This window comes from Fusarium phalaenopsidis (genome assembly GCF_050370095.1).
Source record: "Fusarium phalaenopsidis strain FUZ10S chromosome Unknown contig_32304, whole genome shotgun sequence".
Lineage (NCBI taxonomy): Eukaryota > Fungi > Ascomycota > Sordariomycetes > Hypocreales > Nectriaceae > Fusarium > Fusarium phalaenopsidis.
The window spans coordinates 3,453,802-3,476,005 of NW_028145404.1; the positions used below are offsets into that span (position 1 = coordinate 3,453,802).

At 53.8% G+C, this 22,204-nt stretch overlaps 6 protein-coding genes across 6 annotated transcripts; 3 read left to right on the top strand and 3 right to left on the bottom strand.

The window, feature by feature from the left end:
- Positions 1-4,325: 4,325 nt before the first annotated feature.
- On the top strand, positions 4,326-5,042 carry LRP88_10321 (uncharacterized protein; the record flags this gene model as incomplete). The annotated part of the gene is made up of 1 exon (XM_083246785.1): positions 4,326-5,042. One exon carries the CDS (start codon positions 4,326-4,328, stop codon positions 5,040-5,042), a length of 717 nt encoding a protein of 238 aa, XP_083097898.1.
- A 1,299-nt stretch (positions 5,043-6,341) lies between these two features.
- On the top strand, positions 6,342-7,497 carry LRP88_10322 (RmlC-like cupin domain-containing protein; the record flags this gene model as incomplete). Its single annotated transcript, XM_083246786.1, has 2 exons — positions 6,342-6,706; positions 6,762-7,497. The coding sequence occupies 2 exons, from the start codon at positions 6,342-6,344 to the stop codon at positions 7,495-7,497; spliced, it is 1,101 nt and encodes a 366-aa protein (XP_083097899.1).
- Positions 7,498-8,285: 788 nt separating this feature from the next.
- Positions 8,286-9,400, bottom strand: LRP88_10323 (CFEM domain-containing protein; the record flags this gene model as incomplete). The annotated part of the gene is made up of 4 exons (XM_083246787.1): positions 8,286-8,357; positions 8,409-9,037; positions 9,087-9,270; positions 9,320-9,400. The coding sequence occupies 4 exons, from the start codon at positions 9,398-9,400 to the stop codon at positions 8,286-8,288; spliced, it is 966 nt and encodes a 321-aa protein (XP_083097900.1).
- A 4,546-nt stretch (positions 9,401-13,946) lies between these two features.
- LRP88_10324 (ribonucleotide-diphosphate reductase subunit RNR1) lies at positions 13,947-16,783 on the bottom strand (the record flags this gene model as incomplete). The annotated part of the gene is made up of 4 exons (XM_083246788.1): positions 13,947-13,990; positions 14,047-16,495; positions 16,551-16,708; positions 16,765-16,783. The coding sequence occupies 4 exons, from the start codon at positions 16,781-16,783 to the stop codon at positions 13,947-13,949; spliced, it is 2,670 nt and encodes an 889-aa protein (XP_083097901.1).
- Positions 16,784-17,808: 1,025 nt separating this feature from the next.
- LRP88_10325 (3'-5'-exodeoxyribonuclease) lies at positions 17,809-19,126 on the top strand (the record flags this gene model as incomplete). The annotated part of the gene is made up of 3 exons (XM_083246789.1): positions 17,809-17,874; positions 17,957-18,134; positions 18,189-19,126. 3 exons carry the CDS (start codon positions 17,809-17,811, stop codon positions 19,124-19,126), a joined length of 1,182 nt encoding a protein of 393 aa, XP_083097902.1.
- A 95-nt stretch (positions 19,127-19,221) lies between these two features.
- LRP88_10326 (centromere protein Chl4/mis15/CENP-N) lies at positions 19,222-20,748 on the bottom strand (the record flags this gene model as incomplete). The annotated part of the gene is made up of 1 exon (XM_083246790.1): positions 19,222-20,748. The coding sequence occupies one exon, from the start codon at positions 20,746-20,748 to the stop codon at positions 19,222-19,224; it is 1,527 nt and encodes a 508-aa protein (XP_083097903.1).
- Between the last annotated feature and the right edge of the window lie 1,456 nt (positions 20,749-22,204).

Consider the following 22,204-nt stretch of genomic DNA (forward strand, 5'->3'; position numbering starts at 1 on the left):
ATCGCGAGCTACCTCATCCACCCAACCCATCCATGGCAGCATTAGCATGTGCATGCGCATGCGGGTGAGCATGTGCTGGTACTCTAGCGGGTATCGATTCCAGCTATTCTTGGTGGGTGGGGTACCTTTTGGTTCGCCTCAGTCTTGTACCTGTGGCTGGTCCCTGGCTCCGTCAGCTGTCTCTCATATGTTCCTGGGGCGTTGTTGAGTCTCCCTTTTGATATGGCATTTGATCCTCATTGCTCTTATTTTTCCGCTGATTGTCTTGAGCTGGTGTTTCAGTCCCTGCTTCTTGCAAAGCCACACGCACGCACGTCTTCTCACGGCCTGTGACAATCAGATCGAAAACCTCACAGGGTAGGTATTGCGCGTGGTGGGGTGCTGTTGGGCCGCTGTGACACCATCGGTGTTGGAGCAGAGAGTGGTTCCACTCAGCCGCACACTCTGAAGCCCCATTCCTTTTGCTGGGCAGCCTGAGCTGTTGTGTTCTTCCTTCCATCCCTGTCGAGGCTCTTGTTTGCTCTTGCCTGCTCTTGCTCTTGCGCTTGCTCATGCCCCCTGTTGATCTGGCATGTGAAAGTGGCTCCTCCTTCCCCTCCACCAAGACAAGACACAGAGTAAGAGACCTTTTTTGTTCATCCACTCTCAGTTTCATCAACCCGTTCACTCTCCCAACAAAGCAAATGTCATCTGCCGAGTCCTTCGCCCTTCCATTGCCTGCAGCTATGACATTCGCCAGCATTCAACGCCACGTAACCCTTGGCGTTGATCACAGATTGCGCCTAGCCGCGACGGGTGAGATGTGCTCGTTCTGGTAATTCGGACGGGACTTGGCGCTGGGATGGATCAAATGGATCGGTGATCCTGATCCTGATCAAGGGCTTTCTGCCGGCTTGTGAATCGGAGTATTTTGACCTCGCGTCTTCTCCAACCGGGATCTGTATACGCGAGAACCCGAGAGCCAAATGTGAGAACCGTGGAAGCGCCTGCAGCTACACTACACTACAACCTCATTCCTCGTCATGATTGCGTTTCAACCGGATCCCATCCGAGTCCGTGTTGGCACACAAGCGCTTGGTCAGTGGCTGTCGTCAAGGCGCGCCTCCAATCTCCATCCGCGCCTTATCTCTTCATTCGTCTCCCTTCTCCCTCGTGCTCGGCGTGGAATGGCACAGCGATTGGCTCTCCGCCAACAGATTTGCCCTGTTAGACATGGCGCACAGATATCATCGAGGCATTGGACCCGACAAGCATGGAACCGTGCTTCTGCGCCAACCGCTCTCTGCATTGGAGAGTTTGAGCCCGAGCATGCTCAATTACTCACTACTACGACATCTCTACTACGTAGTAGACGCACCCGCGCGAAAACAAGCCGGATACGGTGTCGTCTCTGGCCGGTTGGCTTGGCTCAACTCTTCAGGATTGCTGCGTTGAGGCGAAAACAGAGAAATTGATAAGGGACGTCCCGCCCCCATGCCCAACTTGGCGGGATTCGTTCCAGCTGCTGCCGCGGCTACACGACGATATCAAGCACGAGCTTGATGGATGGCCTCGGGTGCCAAGCCAGGCGGTCGAGGTTGATTCTAGAAAAGCGGCCCTGTTCTCGGTCGCTTAGTCCCGTGATCACGAATTCGCTTCCTATTTCAACCTCTTCTCCTTTGCCGCATCACGTTGATGGCATCGCCAATGCCTTATCGACCGACCAAGGGCCCCACGGAACCCTTGTAACCCGGACTGAACCCCCTGCTGCGTGGCATGCACCTCCGGCGTTCCCCTGTCGCTGAAGTCGTCAGTCCCGCGATGCGATGCCCCACGGCCCACTGGCAGCCACATTCACATGTCAAAAACTTGATCAAATATTGCTGCTGCTGTCGCGATGCGACACAGGGCCAGGCCAGGCAAGGGACTCAAACATGTCCCCGGAAGCTTCATACGAAAAAAGCAGGCCAATGGGACCGGCCGTCCGTCCCTTGTTGTGTAACCCTCCGACAGCCGGTCCCGGTTCCTGATGCATCGGCCTCAATAATGAGCCTCGAGTAACGGACCTGGCTCGGAGCACCGACCAGTGCTGATAATGGCATGTTCGACGACAGGCCGTCACCTCATCCGCTCGTCCATCACGTCCTCGACCTGTGTGTTTGCTCGCGCATTGGATCGCTTCTGTGAGTTTCGCGACAGATGGTTTCGCTACATGGAAACGAAGTCGCAATGAGGCGATGACTGTCGGGACAAAGGGTCCCTTCCCCGTGGAGTTTACCCCTGCGCAACTGAACTTACTCTCTTTCTAGGTGATGGGGCATTATCCGAGACCGACTATCTTAGATCCCGCATCTCCAAGTTTACACTCTCCGGCTTTCATTTCTCGGCGCGTCCTCGACAGAGCAGAGCCAGCCCGGGGCATGCCGGGTAACCGTGTCGGTGAGGTCTTCCCGGAGCAATCTCCCGCGATCGACTTGGCAAGTGAGGACACAGACACGCCATCATTCCTCTTGGGCGGGCGATGCAGATTTTGGAAGGAGGGGTGACAAGCGCTACGTGCAACATCAACAGCGCCGCTCGACCAATTTCCAATGAGGGCTGACTGCAGAAACCTTAAGGGCCAAGGTGATTGATTGTATGGTTTCCGATGAGTCCGGCGTGGACTTTTGGATGCTATACCCTGCTCTGTTGGTTTCTTTTTTCTGGGTTCATGCGAGGCTTTGGTCGCGTTTCTTTTCCCATCTTGGTGAGCATTGAGGAGAGCCTGCTGACTTGTCCGTGATGTGTGTGCCATAAAACGCAAATCTGGTCCGACATGTCAACGGTCAACCAAGCAAACATGCATACCCCGATGCTCGCTACCGATACTCGACACTCTGCATGCACAGTCGGGCGCTGGGACGGCACGTGGCTGAGTCCTCCTTGGACAGATGCAGGTTTCGATGTTGTTGAGTGAAAATCATGTCCTGTCGTGATGGTTCAACCCCAGGATGATTAAGGCGACAACTTCGGCCAGCTGGTGTGGGGCAGATGTTGACCGGTCACTCCCTGCATTGGGCTAAGAGATAGCCCTATGTAGGCGTTGTAGATCTGGCTGCTATCTCTCTGGTTGGCGAGGATCCCCAGGATACAAAAACCCCTCGAGTCGGCGTGTTTCCGAGCTTTGCAGTTCATGGCGGGCGGTTCCTCGAACATAAGCGAGGCAAGTTCGTTCTGCATGGGCGCGGCGCAAGCCATAAGAACGCCTCGCCAACGCATTGCTGACAGTGAAGAGAAGAGTTGACGAGCGGCCGAACTCTGGCTGCCATGGATCTGAGATGACCATTGACGAGCACTACCCGGGCTTTGCTTCATGATTGGCGGGGTTTCAGGCCTCGGGTTAATCAACCATGGGAGCTAGTGGCATCGGGAGAGGTTCGCGAGCATATGGTTTGCACATGTTTGTGGCATCAAGGAGTAAGGAATTGAAAGATGCCGACTTCCAGATCAAGGTGTATCATTTCCTTGGCATCAGCGATCAGCCAGTCCTTGAAACTCTGAATAAATCAGGTTGTGAACATCATTTCAAAGTATTCACGTATAAATTGACTACCCTATACCATCACATTAGACTTGGTGGCGAAGCAACGCGTTAAGCACAAGCACGTGAGTCACGTCTTCTATGAAGAGGTAGATGTGTTGTAGTTGGGAGTAGTTATAGTATGTGAATGGATACAAAGAAGCCACGCTTGTGTTCCCTCGGCCGTATTCATTCTGACGGGTTGTTTGTTGTCGTGATATCGGATCTGCTACGTTGAACAACATATCGAGGAATTACACAACAGCCTAAGGAGAAGCCATATCTGCCCTTGACTCAACGCTAGGCCGCCCTAGGAACAATAATATTAACGGAAAACTGATAAGCATACATTGTCTCAACTTCCCGGTGAGTTTGATGGCTGGCACACCGGGCGCCTAGGTTCCGTGCTCACATGCCCCCAAGATAAGTTCGCCTTCCATTTGATCTTCCGGAGCAAAATCAAAAGATCGCGGCTGTTGGAGTGTCAATTCGGTGGCGTGATTGGGCGCGCCGCTGTTCGCTGACATCTTTTTCAACACCAGATCCTAGTTTGCTCTGCCTGTCATGAGGGCATGATGGCTTCATCGCCGTGTAATCGCTGGGCTTGTCCGCCACAAAAGAAAAAAAAAAGACGAGGCTGGCGGGTGAGACATGATGTCTCGCGTGTAAAAGCCAAGCCCCTTTTCACGCTCGATTTGTATATATATGAACATGAACCCGACTGTCTTTCCGTCTATCGTCTTGTGCAATAGCTCCCTCGCAACTTGACCATAATACTTGATGGAAAATGAAGTTCCACACGCCCCTCACTTGGACACTTCTCGCCTCCCCCTCCCTCAGCCAGAAATCCGGCAACGAGACTCATCTCCAGTGGTCGATATGCGATCGCGATCCAGAGACGGTGCTCGAGAAGCTGGGCGATTATGTTCGCCCCCCATATAAGCGGAACCCCATCACCTACTTTGACACTCTGCCCCCGTCACATGCCCAGCAGGGCGTCATGTTTCGCACAAAGATAAACAAGGGCTCGCCATTCTCCGTTATCAAGGTGCGCTTCAACGAGAAGCCGATCTACACGCCGCCGACGGCCGAGTGTGTGTGGGATCGCTACGGTGATCGCGTGCTGTATACCTGTGGTGAGCGATACTCGCTGAGCGGGGAGAAACGCAGGATCTGGAGCGAAGAGCAGGTGCGTTTTGCAGAAACGTACCACGAGATTAACTGGGATGGACTGGTGCCGTATGGACCGTTCCCAGATGGCAAGTGGAAGGTAGAGATATTGGGTCGCAAGGCCAAGCTAGATGATGTTGTTGTGGCTGGGACGCTGCACCTGATGGAGGTTGAAATGTCTGTATATGAAGACGAGGCTGAGTACATGTATCGGATGGTCACTGAGCATCTTGTTGGGCATGGAGTGGTACTCTGTAATCCGCAGTCACCCAAGACTCTGCGACTATTCCATGAGATGGGCTACTTAGGGGGCGATGAGGTGGAGGAACTATAATCAGTGTTTGTTCAAGAGGGAACAAGTAATGGTGTATTCGAGGATGTGTTTCTTCTGGGATTTTAGCCATAGCATTTTCTTACTTGTAATCACTGACATGGACTTGCGACTGGCCTCCTAGGGTCCAGCACTGCGGCGTCATGTGGCACTGGCTTTTACTCTGTCGGCATTGTGGCATAAACCCTGTATCTCTCTGCCATAATATCCTCTGCAAGAGGCGGAGTTACGTATGGCACAAGCTGCGCCCATTCGTCAAGTCTTATCAGTCCCTGTGCTTTGATCTCGACAAAGTCCGAAACCGGGAGAGGTACTGTCGCCCTTTCGACCAGTCAGGGTCAGGGTTTGTAAGAACCTTGAACCGATAGCTGCTGTATATGCCCAAGATCTTATAGGAATGGCATTGAGCTACTGATAGTGCAAGTCACTTCTTAGACTTGACTGAAGAGTGCCATCGCTTCAGTATCCATGCACAAGACGTAAGCTGACCAGCGCATGATGGGCACATTTAGCTGTCATGATGGGCCTGCATGCAACTCATCTGCCGCTTATCGATTAGCAGCCGAGATATCAGATCATGATGCATGATGCACTAGAACGCCGTTTCTTGTGGCCAGGTTCGATGCTAGACTGCTTGCTAAGAGCCCATACCCATCATGGGCAAGGGAGGTATCCACTGTTGTCATGATGTGGCTGCTGGCGTCGATGCAACCTCCGTTTTATCGCCTGGGTACTTTATCGTCGATAGGGTTTATATGGGGTATTTTCCAATTTACTTGTATTTGGTACTTTTAGACTTGATAGTCAAGCTACTTGGTGCATGTTGGTGATGCTCGCTTCTGGTGGTTTTAAGTGTGGTTCCTGATGCAACGCGAAGCACCTCATTGCCATTGATTAGATTTAAAGCAAAGAGCAACAATGCGAACATCCTAGTATATTCTTATAAACTCCGAAAACCAACGAAACTTCAAAGTCATCACCCAAAGAAGCGAGCACTTGTTCTGCCCCAGGAATGGAGAAGCCCACCAACCATCTCGTCACCCTTAGTAATCGCGCCTCTTTAGCCGACGATTGGGTCAGCCTTACCAAACCACAAGCGCAAGCCTCTGCTGATGTAAAAGTGACAAACCTCACCAACTTTTTTTTCTCCACAGGGTGAATCGCTATGGGCAATTGGACAATGGGGCTGCTTCGACGTATTTCTAACCCGTCGTCGCATTTGTCTTTGCTTGGGAAAGCATCTTCTCATCGTTACCCCTCTCAGATCTATTTAAGCCCCCCTCGTCGGCCGCCGTCTTGGACATGACCCTCTTTCGAAACACCATCACCATCGCAATCTCACTCTTGGTTGCTCTAGCTGCCATTGTACTCTTCCAGCATCGACTTCAAGACACTGCGACTGTCGCTTTTGAGTTTATAAAGACACTGGCCCCCGCTGCTTTTTTGATCTCCAACAACAAAACAAACACAAACACCGACCACCACCTCTACGCCACAGAAATGTCCGTCACTCGAGCTATCCGCAAGGTCTTCCTCGCCATTGAGCAGTCCGAGGGCGCTGGTGCCCGCGTCCGACGCTCAATCGGCACTCCTCAGCTGCGAAACTTCTCGCCCTTTCTCATGCTCGACCACTTCTCCATCAAGCCCGGCGCTGGTTTCCCTGATCAGTATGTGTTCCTCCATTACCCCCCATTTCCTGTCTCATCACTAACACCCCCAAAGTCCCCACCGAGGCCAGGAGACCATCACCTATCTCCTTGAAGGCGGCGTTGACCATGAAGATTTCGCCGGCAACAAGGGCACCATCCATGCCGGTGACCTTCAGTTCATGACTGCTGGCAAGGGAATCGTCCACAGCGAGATGCCCGCCCAGAACTTTGACACCAACGTCGGTCTCCAGCTGTGGGTCGATCTGCCCAGCAACCTCAAGGCCTGCGAGCCTCGCTACCGTGATCTCCGCGCCTCCGAGATCCCCATCGCCAAGGTCGACGACGACCGAGTGACCGTCAAGGTCATCTCCGGCCAGAGCCACGGCATTGACTCTGTCAAGGACCTCGCCTACACCCCCGTCTGGATCCTCGATATTGAGATCCGCCCTGGCGGAAAGATCACCCAGCCTCTTCCCCAGAACTGGAACGCCTTTGCCTACATCCTTGAGGGTGACGTGATTGTTGGAAAGGATGACCAGCGCCGAGTCGTTGAGCAGTTCCACAACATCGTCTTTGAGCCCCAGGGTGACGTCGTCCACTTCGAGGTTGACCCTGACGCGACCAAGCCTGCGCGACTGGCTCTTGTTGCTGGCGCCCCTCTCGACCAGCCCGTCGTCCAGTACGGCCCATTTGTCTTGACCTCCAAGGAGGAGGTGGCCAAGGCTCTGTTCGACTACCAAACCCACTCCAACGGTTTCGAGCGAGCAAAGGACTGGGAGAGTGAGATTGGAAAGTCCATGTTGCACTAGACTGGCCCTTGAAAGGCCTCCAAGTTCCCACCACAGGGACAGGCGTTGTTGGTACAGGGTTTAAAATTATCGGTCTTTACTTGTTTTTGATATCAAAGCTGCGAGCGTCTGAACTGGAGAGCAGCGGGCTCACAGAAATCTGCTAGTATTTAAATAAGAATCTACTTGATTATCTAAATGAATCACTTCGAAACAACCATGTCCTTATTTATGTCCTAGGTGTAGACACGCCCCCAACTCAGTCTCTGTCCAATTCAAGACTCAACCCTTCACATATCACATAAGTCACCTCTCACGGCATCAGGAAACCACCGTGGTCAAAAAGATTATCTATTAATATTTCTCAATGAATGCGAGAAGAAAAATCCTCCACCGAAGTCAGGCCGTAGGCCGGGTATCACGCTCCCCAGAACCCATGTGTTGCTCTGAGAGATGACACACGTCTTGCGCGATGGCATCACAACGTCTGCCGTCTCCCGTCGTCATCTCCCAAGTCAACGCCCCTTCCACATCGTCACACTCAACATCGAGATCCCTTCCCTCTAGCATTTCGTCATTTCCATTACAACGAAAGATAAGCCGTATGCGTCATTAAAACCTCCCAAAAACCGAACCGTCATGTTCATTCACCTCGTTTTCATTTCTCCTTTCCGAAGATCGTCCCGAAGCCGAATTCCTGCACCGAGGAAATATGTTACGGGGTCCCAAAGATCGAGGTACAGACGGGAATTATGTATCAAACATGTGCAACGTGAAAACATCAAGCATTAGACAACAGCATCCCTCATTTACAGAAGGAGCATAGCGAGACCGGCGGCGGCAAGGACGCCAGCAGGGGCAGCGGTCATCTGGGGAACAGCCTGCGGTTTGGTTAGTGATTGATATTAGAGCAGTGAAACGGGAATACGTACAGCGTTGCCAGTGCTAGTGGTCTCGCTGGCCTCACCAGTGCCAGTGGCAGTACCAGTCTCACTGGACTCGCCGGTCTCGCCAGTCTCGGTGGAATCCTCAGTCTCGGTGGCGGAACCGGTCTTGACAGTCTTAGTGGTCAGAGTTCGGACGATCTCAGTGCCATCGGAAGTGATGGTGGTGACATCAGCCTCCTCATCACCAGTAGCAGTCTTGGTCACCAGAGTGCTGACAATCTTAGTGCCGCCAGAGGTGAAGGTGGTAACTTGGGCACCAACAGCACCGATGGTGGTCTCGCCAGTGGTGGTGACAACATCACCATCAGAGTTGGTGAAGACGCTGGTGTAGGTAGACACGGTCTCCTTATCCTCAGTCTTACTAGCGGCACCGATGGTGGTCTCGCCGGTGGTAGTGACAACATCACCATCAGAGTTGGTGAAGACGCTGGTGTAGGTGGACACGGTCTCCTTACCCTCGGTCTCACTAGCGGCAGCGCTGATGGTAGAAACGGCAGAAACGATGGTGGAGTCACCAGAAACAATGGTGCTGAGGACGGTTCGGACAATGCCAGTAACAGTGGGTGTGGCGGAAACGGAGCCAGAAGCGCCGGTGGTGATGGCAACACCAGCCTCTGTGAAGAATGTCAGATGCAGGTATGTCAAGAGGGGCGATAAACTTACGTCGGCAGACAGAGAGACCGTACTCCAGAACCTGAGCGGCCTGCTCCTCGTTGCAAATAGCACGAGAGCAGTCACGGAGACCGTAGATGAAGTTCTGGTTAGTGCAAAGGCACTGAAGATCGCCAGTATCACAGCCAAGCTCCGAAGACTTCTCAGCACTGATCATGTTGCCGGCACAGGTTTGCTATAAAAGGTCAAATGTCCAGACTTTCAATTGCTCAGACAAAACTTACACCACACTGGGGAAGATCACCGGCGCTCTGAGCAACAACGGTGGCGGCAAGGCCGACGACAGAGAGGATCGAGGACTTCATCTTGACGAATGTACTTGTTGACAAGTCGATAGAAAATCGAGGTCTGCCGGCGAGTTAGTTGAGTTCGGGAAAGCCTTGTTAACGAGAGATGGCGTGAACGAAGGTGGGTGTGAGGGAGATGTGAACACGGGCTGGGCCAGGGGATATAAACGTGGGATGAGTGAATCACTGCGGCAGTGCAAGCAGCTTTACACTTGAAAAACCAAGCGGACCGGATGCCTACTCCTGAAAACGTCGACGGTGTTTGCGTGAGACAAGGCCAGGGGAGCTGTACCACACGACGTATGGAAGTGCCGAGAGGAACAAGAGCGGGAATTGGGTAGCCTGGGGCATGGGAACACCATGTAATGCAATCTCTAGTCTCGATGCCCCAGCGCGAGAGCACAAGGACCGAGCCGAAATGAGGCAAGAATGGCGGGAAGGGAACAATGCCAGCAGCACCGAAGGCGGAGCTGAGCAGAGACGAGGCGGTAGGATGGCGACTTACTGTGATGGTAACTGATATGTGACTGGGGCACAAACGAAGGCGTTGGACTCGAGAGAGCGCGAGAGTTGAACTCAAGGGAGAAGCGTGTGAGAGGATGTGGAGGTGTAGGAATGAGAAAGTTCTCGAGGCTGGTGATGAGAGGTGGAACAAGAGGAAGGGCGAGGAGGAGCCGTTGTTTTAAAGACGGGAAGGAGGGAGGGAGCGCAGCAACCAGAATCTTGGCGGGCACTTGCATGCAGTGCTTGCCAGCTGCGAGGAAAGTGCCAACCAGCCTAGTGAACTGGGGTTCCCGGGTTGGCACTGGCGGTCTACTTGGTACTGGCAGGGAAGGAAGGCACGGCTTGAGCTTGCACAGATGCACCTCAGTCTCGAAGCTCGTCACAAGTGGGCACCTATCTCGAGGAGGCGGCCGGGAGTGGCCAACGCTAGTAGCAAGCTCCAGCTGCTGGAGCTAAAGGTACCTCAACTCCACAAGCCGGCCGACCTGTGTAGACAACCTCGACGGGAGGCCCCCGTGTTGACACTGATGTGGTTTTTCTGCGGGGATTGTTGTCCATGACGAGAGTGAATCATTGAGCCAAGCAATCGCATCTGCCTAATTCGCCTCGCTATGCAAACTGAAAGCCAGGGCAAAATCAAGCAAGAATGTGTTCGACAGAGCTTGCTGCTGTCGTCTGCGAGCGATGGATACACATGAGGTCAGACCATGGCCGGCAGGCGAGGGTGACCCCTGCCAGCATTTACGGCCCCACCAAACAGGCTAGGTACCAGATAACAACTCATCCACGTCAGGTGGTGTAAGTCCCGTTGTTTGTTTTACATTAGGTGCCCAAGCAATGTATCCGTACAGTGCATTGTCATGCCCAAGAGCTTTCAGCTTGGAGGCTGGGACGTTTGACTTTTGACAGGTAGAAGCGGGATCCAATCTGTTACGGCAATACAGCGGGGAGCAGACGCCAGATCGTCAATGGCACCCGTTGTCGAGGAAGCAAGCTGCAGCCAGACAGAAGAAGGAGGGAGCGAACTGGCAGGCCGCGCAAAAGAAAGAAGGTTGGAGGGAAAGCGTGGCAGGCAGGCTGGGATGCAGCCTCTCTCGCTGCCCGCTGGCCGGGCTGCCACGCTAAGATCGCCCGCCCACCACCCACATCGGCACCCACATCACGCCTGCCAGGGATTGGGAGCTGGAGCCATGGACGGGCCATAGCCCGACGATTCTCTCGGCCGGACGCTAAAACGGATCTCTAGCTCTCGACGCCGCAACGGAAGCCCCAAGCCCCCATTTACCGGTTTCGTCTGTAGTCCCAGCACAGCTGGAACAAGCGGGAAATTCTGTCCAAAAAGTGCCGACCGACAAGCTTCGGGTAGCTTCCAATCTGGCCGATGTTGCAAGTCTCAGCAGAGACAAGATCACGGATGTCTGTCTGGAGAGGCTGGCTGAGCCGCTGGGGCAAACCCAATGACGAAGCTCTCGACAGAAACCTCTGATCAAGGCAGGACCCCATACGCCCAGCCGGAAGACGGCCACAGCTAAGAGAAAGGTCGGCGGACATGACGACCACTGCCCCTCGTCTCCTCGCACGGGAACCTGAAGTGAAGTGGTCGACAGCATGCTCCTGCCACCCAGCAACGAAACAATCTGCCACGGCAACCACTCACAGCATCAGGAAAGAAGCAAGCAATCACGATCAAGTGGCACCGTTTCAAATCTGGACCCTATCCCGGCTTTCACCTCCATCAACCACCCATAACACGTGTGATATGGCATATTTCTCGCAGTACCAGGGAAAAAAGCAAATCAGCGCCATCCTTCCAAGTGTCCAACCCTCGACAATGAGGTCAGTTGTCGTCGGCCGATGGCCCTACGGCTTCTCCGATTGACCAATTACCCCTGCTCCAACCACCCTTGCTAGCCCACCGCAGCCACCAAGTTGAGGTCACCGACCAGCCTCTGATTCCCTGGCAACCGGAAAGCGGAATCATCTTTTCGCGGGGAACTTTTTTTGGTTCGATTCAAGATTCTCGTTCATGAGGTGGTGCACCCCCATGTCTAAGGTACAGATGTCGGAAGCAAGGTACAGCAGGATGCCCACCGAACCTGATTTTCGGGTATCAACACGTATTTGCTGGGTCTGCCAATTATTCCGCCTCCGGCCATTTTCGCTTTCGTCCTTCCATCAGGTTTCTGGCAAAGTCTACAGCATCATTCCCCCGAAGCCAAGAAAGTTGCGCTCATTTTCCGCTCGAATCAATCAAACGATAACCCCACACAACTCCTCGCCTGCCCGCGCCGTCCCACTCGTCAACATCAAACTCAATCAATGCCTTGAGTTCCCTCCCTTGTTCAGCTGGCTGCGGGTGGCTCTGGAGGGACCTAGCCACTCCACTGCTCAAGCCACTCAAGCCACAAGCCAACCGAGCCAGGGGTCCGGCTAACCGGTGCGACTTGATGTCATTGATCGGACCATGATCAGTTTTGCGACCGCCCAAAGCCAAGCCCGACGTGGCCCTGTCGAGCTGGACCAGGCAAGCCTCCATCCAACGTCACTCACCACACCCGGCTCCCCAGATTTCGATCTACAATGCTACCATACCGTCACGATGACGGTCTGAAGACCGGCAGCGCGGCAGCGCCGTCCTTTGAGCCAACGGACGATGCCTGATTACCAGCTCACTCGTTTCATCTCTGTGTTCCGGGGTCACCATTTGCACTGACGGGGCCTTCAAGAGCGGACGAACATGTCGTTGCGCCTGATCCTAGACCGCTCCTCCAAAATCGAGAGATCAAGGCAGAAGTGCCAAGACAGTTGGACAACTGACACAGGTAATCAATGTAGCTAAGTCTCTCTGTTGTCTCGCGATCTCCCTTCTTTACCCGCTCCTTACAAGAGATCCATACTCAGGCCTCCCTCGCAGCATGAGAGATTGTTCCTCTGTGATCTCTGAGATGGCGAGGTTGGTACGCTTTTTGAAACAAGCAATCACTTCCAAAGTCACACAAATTGAGTGCAGCCAACCCACGCCGCAGCTGCGCGACCCGTGCCACCTCGTGGTCCACTAGTGTGTGCAGCTTGCAGGCCTTTTCATCTCGACTCCTGGTACACAGCTGCGATCGCTGTGATGAACCCCTTGATCTGAGCCCAAGTCGTCTGTCCGTCTGCATCGCCGACCCTGTACCTGCCCAGCGTCTTAGACAAAAAATCCGAGCGTGAGCGTCCGCGTCCAAAGGGAGGACTAAGGTAAGGGGCCGTGGTCGCCCTTGGGACTCACAAGGCTAGGCCGCGGTGGATCACCACCCTCTTCAGCTGAGCTTGCACAGTCCGTCTCTGCACCAGCCTCGAAAGGTACTGCAACCACCATTGGTCTTGATCCACCTTGCGTTGATGGGCCTGGCCGAGACCATCGCTTCCAGTATCCCTGAATGCTAACAGACGCTTGTCTCACTTTTTTCTCTCTCAATTTTGATAGCCGGCAAATTGCCCTTCCCATCCGGCGGTGATCCCGATGCCTCTCCAATGCTAGCTAGCTAGCCTCATTTTATTGTTGTTGCTCAGAAATATTGTCGAGGAAGCAGTTGGCATTCGATGCCATATCCTATTTGACCCTCACTCAAGCCTATCACAGCGCAAGCACTAAAGATATTGTCTGAGCTCTAACGTGTGGTTTGGATAAAGAGCCATAAGAAACAATGGATGCCTTACCCCAGACCTTCATATTCCCACTACCACGTTGCTACAGCTAGCCTCAGCGGTATTTCATACCAGTTGGCCAGCCGCAGTCATCACATCACAATCATGCTCAGAGAGATTCAATGGTATCTTTTTTTGGTGACGCGCAAGCATCAATACTCACTATCTAGACGCGAATCAAGCATTACTACAACAAATACCAGAACGAGCCGACCCAGTCCAACTCGCAAGATAACCTATGCAACCTACTCAAGCAAATACCCAGTGCCGACCCATTACATTTCTCTGCCCATCATGTCATGCTTCCAACCATGCCTTCGTTTTCATCTCATCGATTGTCATTAACACACATTCCGCCAGCAGTCCGTGTTGTTTAGCCACTGCACATGACGCAGGACTCGGGGTTCTCAATGCTGCCTGTAAACCATCGTATTAGCGTTGTCATTCATCCAACAAGGCATTGCGTCACTTACACTGCAGGACGGCATCCGAGTAGATGTCCCGCTCACGCTCCTCACTATCTTTGTCCTGATCCTCAGACTGCTCGCTCTTCTTGAGGCTCAGTTCTTCCTCCTTGACCTTCTCAGCAGGCTCGGTAGCGAGGGCCTTGGGGCTGTCACCCTCCTCGGGGTCAGCCTTGATGGAAGGTGCCCGGCCGGGAATAGCAGAGGCCTGGCCTCGGGGGTTGCCAGAGGCGGCGGGCCTGCCTCCGTTCAGGGAGGCCCCAGAAAAGGACGAGGGCGACGAAATCAGATAACTGGAGCCGGCGGGAGGAGCGCGCTTCTTCAGAGGTCGGATCTGGGCCGAGTTGGTGTCTGCGACCTTGAGAGCTTGCTGATCGACAGTGAACTGAATGGGGGCAGCGGCAGCCTGCGTTCGCAGGTAGTACATGCCCGTCTTCAGACCGAGCTTCCAGCCGGCAAAGTGCATGCTGGTGATCTTGCCCATGGTGGGGTCCTTCATGTGGATGTTGAGAGACTGGGACTGATCAATGAAGGCACCTCGGTCGGCGGCCATCTGGACGACCTGGCGCTGGGAAATCTCCCAAACGGTCTTGTAGAGAGCCTTGACCTCGGCGGGGATGTTGGGGATGTTCTGGATGGAACCATTCTCGGCAATGATTCGGTTCTTCATGGAATCTGACCACAGGCCCATGTCGACGAGATCCTTAAGCAACCAGGGGTTAACGACCTGGAACTCGCCAGCAAGGACACGGCGCTGGTAGATGTTGGAGGTGTAAGGCTCGAAGCACTCGTTGTTGCCCAAGATCTGCGAAGTGCTGGCAGTGGGCATGGGGGCAAGCAGCAGACTGTTGCGAATACCATGCTCCTTGACCTGCTCCCTGAGAGACTCCCAGTCCCAGAGGTCAGAGGGCTTCACGTTCCACATATCGAACTGGAGAATACCCTCAGAGGCAGGAGAGCCCTTGAAGGTAGAATAGGGACCCTCCTCCTTGGCCAGCTGCACGGAAGCAGTAAGGGCAGCATGGTAGATGGTCTCAAAGATCTGCTTGTTCAGCTCTCGAGCCTCAGGAGACTCGAAAGGCATGCGCAGAGCAAGGAAAGCATCGGCAAGACCCTGGACACCGACACCAATTGGGCGGTGTCGCATGTTGCTGTTGCGAGCTTCAGGAACGGGGTAGTGGTTCACATCGATGATCCTGTTCAGGTTGCGAACGACAGTCTGTGTGACCTCGTGCAGCTTCTGGAAGTCATAGCAAGCCTCGTCATAGTTGATGAAAGAGGGAAGGGCGAGAGAGGCAAGGTTGCAGACAGCAACCTCATCAGGGGCGCAGTACTCGATAATCTCAGTGCAAAGGTTGGAGCTGCGGATGGTACCCAGGTTCTTCTGGTTGCTCTTGCGGTTGCAGTGATCCTTGTAGAGCATGAAGGGGTTACCAGTCTCGGTCTGAGCCTCGAGGATGGCATACCACAGCTTCTGGGCCTTCATGGTCTTGCGACCCTTACCAGCCTTTTCATACTTCTCATACAAAGCCTCGAACTCCTCACCGTAGCAGTCGGCGAGACCGGGACACTCGTTGGGACACATGAGGGTCCAGTCACCGTTCTTCTCGACACGCTTCATGAAGAGATCGGGAATCCAGAGAGCCAGGAACAGGTCGCGAGCGCGGACCTCCTCCTTGCCGTGGTTCTTGCGCAGGTCAAGGAACTCAAAGACATCTGCGTGCCAGGGCTCAAGGTAGATGGCAAAGGCACCGGGTCGCTTGTTGCCACCCTGATCGACGTATCGGGCAGTGTTGTTGAAGACACGGAGCATGGGGGTAACACCGTTGGAGGTACCGTTGGTACCGGCGATGTAAGAGCCAGTGGCACGGATTCGGTGCACGTTCAGGCCAATACCACCAGCCATCTTGGAAATCATGGCACAGGTCTTGAGAGTATCATAAATACCCTCAATACTGTCCTCCTTCATGTCGACAAGGAAGCATGAGGAGAGCTGGGGCTGGGGAGTACCCGCATTGAAGAGGGTGGGGGAGGCATGAGTGAAGAACTTGCTCGACATGAGGTTGTAAGTCTCGAGGACACGCTCAATATTGTCACCCCAGATGCCGACAGCCACACGCATGATCATGTGCTGGGGACGCTCAACAATCTTGCCATCAATCTTGAGGAGGTAGGATCGCTCAAGAGTCTTGAAGCCAAAGTATTGGTATTGGAAGTCACGGTCATAGACAATGGCGGAGTCTAGCTCCTCCTTGTGTCGCATGACACACTCATATGTTTCTTGGGAGATCATGGGCGACGCCCGGTCGTTCTTGGGGTTGACATAGTGGTAGAGGTCGCTCACGACAGCGGACCATTGCTTCTTGGTCTGCTTGTGGAGGTTGGAGACGGCGATACGGGCCGCCAGGATGGCGTAGTCGGGGTGGGTGACGGTCATGTACGCAGCAGTCTCGGCAGCCTGTGAGATCGAGTCAGCTGGCTGCAGAAGCAATCATGATGGAGATGGGACTTACGAGATCGTCCAATTGGACAGTTGTGACACCACCGTAGACACCCGAGATGACCTTCTGGGTAATGGCAACAGGGTCAACGTGGTCCATGTCAAGGCCGTAACAGAGCCTCGAGACACGGGCGGTGATCTTGTCGAACTGGACGCGCTCCTGACGCCCATCTGAGAGGTTATCAGCTATCATGAGCTATCATGACCAGATTCAAGTCAAAACATACCGCGCTTTCTGACGAACATGATGGCGGTGGGTGAGGGAGAAGGAGGATGAGGTGAGGGCGGGATGAATCGGATGCAAAGCTAATGCAAGGCTCTTCCCTGCTTATAGGAGCAGCTACAAGACAGAGTAGCGTCCAACGATGTGTGACGCTTGAAGGAGAGATGAAGAATTATCTAGAGTCTGGCGGTTGCTGTGGTATGTCGAGGAAATGGGGGATGCAAAATTGGCGTGGAGGTCGAGGGAGGTTTTAAGGCAAGTCGCGTCTTGGAGACTGCCCGGACGCGACACCAACTTTTCTTAGCGCGACAAACAATGAATGAATGACAGGCGTCGCAGCAGCAGCAACCTATTAAGCACGCCCCGCCTGCAACCTCAGGCAACGCCCCAGTCAATGGACACCTGCGACAGCCCGAGACGCCCGATTAAGTCCGCCGATTTCCGTGCAAAACAGGGGTCAATCGGGCTCGTCCGGCGGCAGCTGAGACGGTGAAGCATTGATATTCTACTATTTCATGCATTTTTACGTCTTGGAAGCATGAGCTATCCATCATGGCTCTCCGATGTCGCGGGACCTGAATGCCCCCCTGGCTCTCCCCTGCGCGTTGCCGGAGTGGTGGTGGGGTTCCGATGGGGGGTAAGACACTGGCGCGCGAAGTCACGTGGGTGAATGCACATTATTAATTGAATAAGAGTGGGGCCTAAGAAGCGCGTTAACCTCTCGTAAGCCGTGACTGAGCTCGGACGCCGCCAACACGTTGACGGGAGGATGAGTGAGACCTTGGGACGAAAGCGTTAGAGTGAGGTCAAGCAGCCAATAAACGTCGTGCAACGGAACCAGACCAGGCAACAGCTGTGCCTTTTTCTACATCCTGGAAAGGAAAGACAGAAGAATACCTGAGGTTACGGTTGCAGGGTTTTGAGTGACTCAACCTTCAGAGTCAAGACTACGTTCGAGTCCATGATATCGAGACGCATTCTTCTACGTTTTCAACCTCCGTCCAAGACATTTGCTTCCTCCGCCTTTTCGCCGTCAAGGTTTCGCACTATGGCTTCAGCAGCTTCACCGCCTGAGCCCGTGAACGGCTCCGGCTACACGCCCAGATACATCGATGTATGTGCTCTGACCTATATCCGACCCCACTGAGATATTTCCGAATCCGAGATATCACTGACACACGGTAACTGTCCAGTAGATCGGTATCAATCTCACCGATCCCATCTTTCGAGGACGATATCATGGCAAGGAGCGACATCCTGATGATCTCACCGCTGTTATTGGCAGAGCTCATGAAGTTGGCTGCACGAAACTCATAGTTACTGGTTCAGACTTGAGCAACTCCCGAGATGCCCTCAAGCTAGCTGAAGACTATCGTGAGTCTCCCTCAACCTCGTGATGTACAGAATACATCTAACCATCACCTGCAGCTGGTTCCGTTTATGGAACTGCAGGTATCCATCCTTGCAGCAGCGCAGTCTTCAGTGAAGCCGGTCCCTCCCATGAGTCCGAGCACACGCTGCCATGCAATCCCGACCCCTCAGCCCCAGTCTCGGAGGAGCATCCTCCCTGCTCAACGAAGACGGAGAAGCTCATCGCGGACCTGACGTCACTCGTGACTGAGGCTCAGGCTTCAGGCAAGAAGAGCCTCGTCGCCATGGGCGAGTTTGGTCTCGACTATGACCGTCTGCACTATTGCTCCAAGACCATCCAGCTTCACTCCTTTGCAGCCCAGCTCAAGGTGGCTGCCTCGATAAAACCCCAGCTCCCGCTATTCCTGCACTCTCGCGCTGCTCATGCTGACTTTGTCCGTCTGCTGAAGGATGCCTTTGGAGAGAAGCTTGAGAGGCTAGAGAAGGGAGGTGTGGTGCACAGCTTCACCGGTACAGCAGAGGAGATGCGAGAGCTCATGGACCTTGGATTGTACATTGGCATCAACGGCTGCAGCTTCAAGACTGTCGAGAACTGCGCTGTTGTCAAGGAGGTCCACCTCGACCGTCTCATGATCGAGACGGATGGACCCTGGTGTGAGGTTCGACCGAGCCACGAGGGATGGAAATACTTGATCGAAAAGAAGCCTGCCGTTGAGAATGAGCAGAATGGTGCTGCTGTCGCTCCGGAGCCTGCTCAAAAGCCTCAGAAGCAGAATAAGAAGAACCAGAAGAAGGCGCCTGAAGTCCCCGAACGATTCAAGGTCGTCAAGAAGGAGAAGTGGGAAGAGGGCGCTATGGTCAAGGGACGCAACGAGCCCTGCACCATCGAGCGCATCGCCAAGATCATTGCTGGTATCAAGGAGGTCAGTGTTGAGGAGGTTTGCGAGGCCGCCTGGCGAAACACCGTGACGGTATTCGGACTTGAAGACAACTAGGAATTAGACGGGAGCCTGTTCCGTCGAGGGGTATCAACGATAGAAAAAGACATAGACCATACGCCGTTATAGATCCAAAACCGTTCGTCCATTCGTCACATACCCGAGCCCTTGTGCCCCCGTATCCTGCCATGCCTTACAAGCCCTGTCGTCACGCCTTCTTCTCCCGTCATCCACCCTGGCATTCTTTCGCCATCCACTATCCCCGCCTCGACCAGTTGCCGTACACCAGCCCACACGTGGGAGCCGTTAAACGTTATCTTGACCGTTGGAGTCCATCGATCCGAGTTTGTCCCGTCTTTTCTCGCGTCATCGTCGCCGGCATTGGCTTCCCGAATAACGGCATCAATCTTGCTTCGTCGACGGCTTGCAGCCCGTGCCGCCGCATCGTCATCCTCCCCTTCCTCATTCATAGGCTCATCCACGTCCGTACTCATTGAAGGGAATGGATCCTGTATCACGATATCCACTCTCTCCACGCCCTTCCCGTCCGTCACGATGCCTGAGTCGCCAAACCGTGCCTTGGCTGTCAACTTTGCTCTTTTCGCAGCCCGTTGAGATTCTGTTAATTGAGCTCCCCGTTTCTGGCTTAGGCTGGAAGATGATGATTCCCTGGAAAGTGGAGGAGTTGGAAGAACGGTATCCAGGGGAGATATTTTGTTGGATTCATCGGCATAGATACTCCAGCCGCCTCCCGCAGCATTGGTGCGTCCAGATCCCTTCTTCTCTAGGAGAGCATCCAAGTTCTTGCTTGTCAAGTTGCCAGCCTTGAGCGTATACCGTTCGCGAGGTCGCGAGAGGGCCTTGGGGACTCCATCCACGATTAAACTCTGCAAGCTCTTGGACTCTCCAAATCCAATGGGACCGGTAGCCTGGGACTTTGTTATGTACAGCGAGGGTGAACCATCCGGGAAGGCAATGTACACAGTCCTGGAAGAGTCGAAATTGGCGGCCGTCCCTGAAGAATTCTGACTGGACAAAGCAAAGTCGGTGTTGTAAGGGGAATCAATGACGAAAATCCGTAAGAGTAAGACCGGCAGATCCCTAGGCCGATGAAAGTGGTAATGCGCTTTTACGTCGGGTAGCACCTGGGATTGAAGGTTCTGTAGAAATGTTGAAGGGTGAAACCGGGGAATTGTGAGGCTTTCCTGATTAACTTTGAGGACTTCCTCCTCGTCGGCGTTCTGTGAGGGTTGTTTGAGAGGTAGAATCTGATAGGCCGACCATTTCTGAGAAGTAGGATTCTGCTCAAAGAAGGCCAGATCCGCCATTGCCAGCTGATATAGCGTGAGACCCAACCTCCAGTCTCCTTCCAGGATCCGGTTAATCACATCGCGTTTTGACCCCTTTTGTTGTTGCATGTCCAGATAAAGCTGCTGCAGTTCATCGATAGACTGGCAAGGGGGATAAATGTCGTCGGTTTCCTCATCCTCATTCTCGTCCCTCCTCTCGATGTAGGGAATGGCATTAGCAAGACTCCCATCGTCGAGCCAGTCCAGGGCAAGAGAGATGAGCGACCCTCGAGACAGACGATTGAGACTCTTCAGTATAGCTGGATTTGAAGAATCGACGCGAAGAGACGATGGTAGTCTGGCCGTTGTTGGGACTGAGAAGCGGGCCATTGTTGTTTGTTGTTTTAGAGGCCCGGTTACTTGACAGGCATGAACAACCACAATGCGGCGCAAGCAAGGTTAAGAAGTTGAACAAAACAGCAAGGCCGCCCCGCTGGCCCAGACTGGAGGTTAGACGTGAGTTAATTTCCAAGATCCCGCAAATGAACAAATATCGATACTTTGATGAGTCGCGACACATTCACTCAGTCGCGTCGCAAGGCCTGCCAATGATGGCCACCTCGTGAGCACGGGCCATCCTTAATCTCAAAGGGGAATGGTCGAAGTTGAATCATGTGATCATTCACGTGCCTTTGCATTTCCAGTGAACTCCCCGAAGCTGGGAACAACGTCTGGAAGTTCTACAGTAATGCCATTCATGGTGCCGCATCAAGAGCCCAACCAATGGACTGACACCGATGTACGATTCCATGGAGGTTGTCCTCCGCTTGTCACCGGGATCGCAGCCTCTCAAAAGGAGACAAAGCCATCTCGGCTCTAACGATGGGTCGACTCGGACGTGGGCATGGGCTGACTCGGAGATGCGGCCATCCTCCTTCGATTGGTCCAGGACTTCTGGTGCCTTGTGCTTCGGGACACTGCCAACTTTGTTCCAACTCCACCGTCAAGGGATGGCATTCCCAGACTAGCCAAGATGAATTGAAAGGCACCAGACTGGCTGAGCCCAACGGGACAAGGGATGGAAAGCTTAAGAGGAGGGCGTTTGGGCCTCAGGGTCCAGAAACCCTACGATGCCACTCATGATGATCCCGAGATGGTGAGGCAAACTATTGACGACACGGCAAGCCATGGAGGGAATTGATTTCCGCCTACAAGTCAGGATTCCCTCTGAAAGCCCCCACGCAGCACAGTGGCAGGGGGTATGACGTTTCCTCGTCGAGGTTGCAGATCCCGACCGGCAGATGCGCGAGGACCATCAAGGGCAAAGGGTCGCATTTGCAGGCTCAAGAATAAAGTGTGTGTGGGTGGAAAGCTGTGGGAGCTATTGAAGCTGTGTGAGCGTGTGCCTCGGAACGACACACGGTCCATGAACGGAGGTCAAGCTCCATGGCATGGCTCCTTGATGAGATGTGTCATGGCAAATTCCAAGCAGCTGGGGCCGCAGACAAGCGAGACACCGGGGAGACTTGCTTCTGGAGAATGATTCCACAGGTGAGATGCTGGGGCCCCAATTTGTCGGGGAGTTCGGAAAATGGGCGGGATTTGTGGGTGATGAGGATGGGGATTGGCTCGTGGAGACTTGTTTGATAATGTCGTCTCTTCATCACCTCCTCATCACCTCCAGACGACAAGCAACCAAGATGAACAGGGCTCCTGCGGCTGGCAGACTCCCCACGCGCACACAGGGAATGACCTCCACTGTGCCTAGCCCAATGGGCTAAGATCAGCCGCAAAAGCGCACGAGGGTGTCTCTGAGGCTGGATCGTATGCGCATGGAGCGACAGGA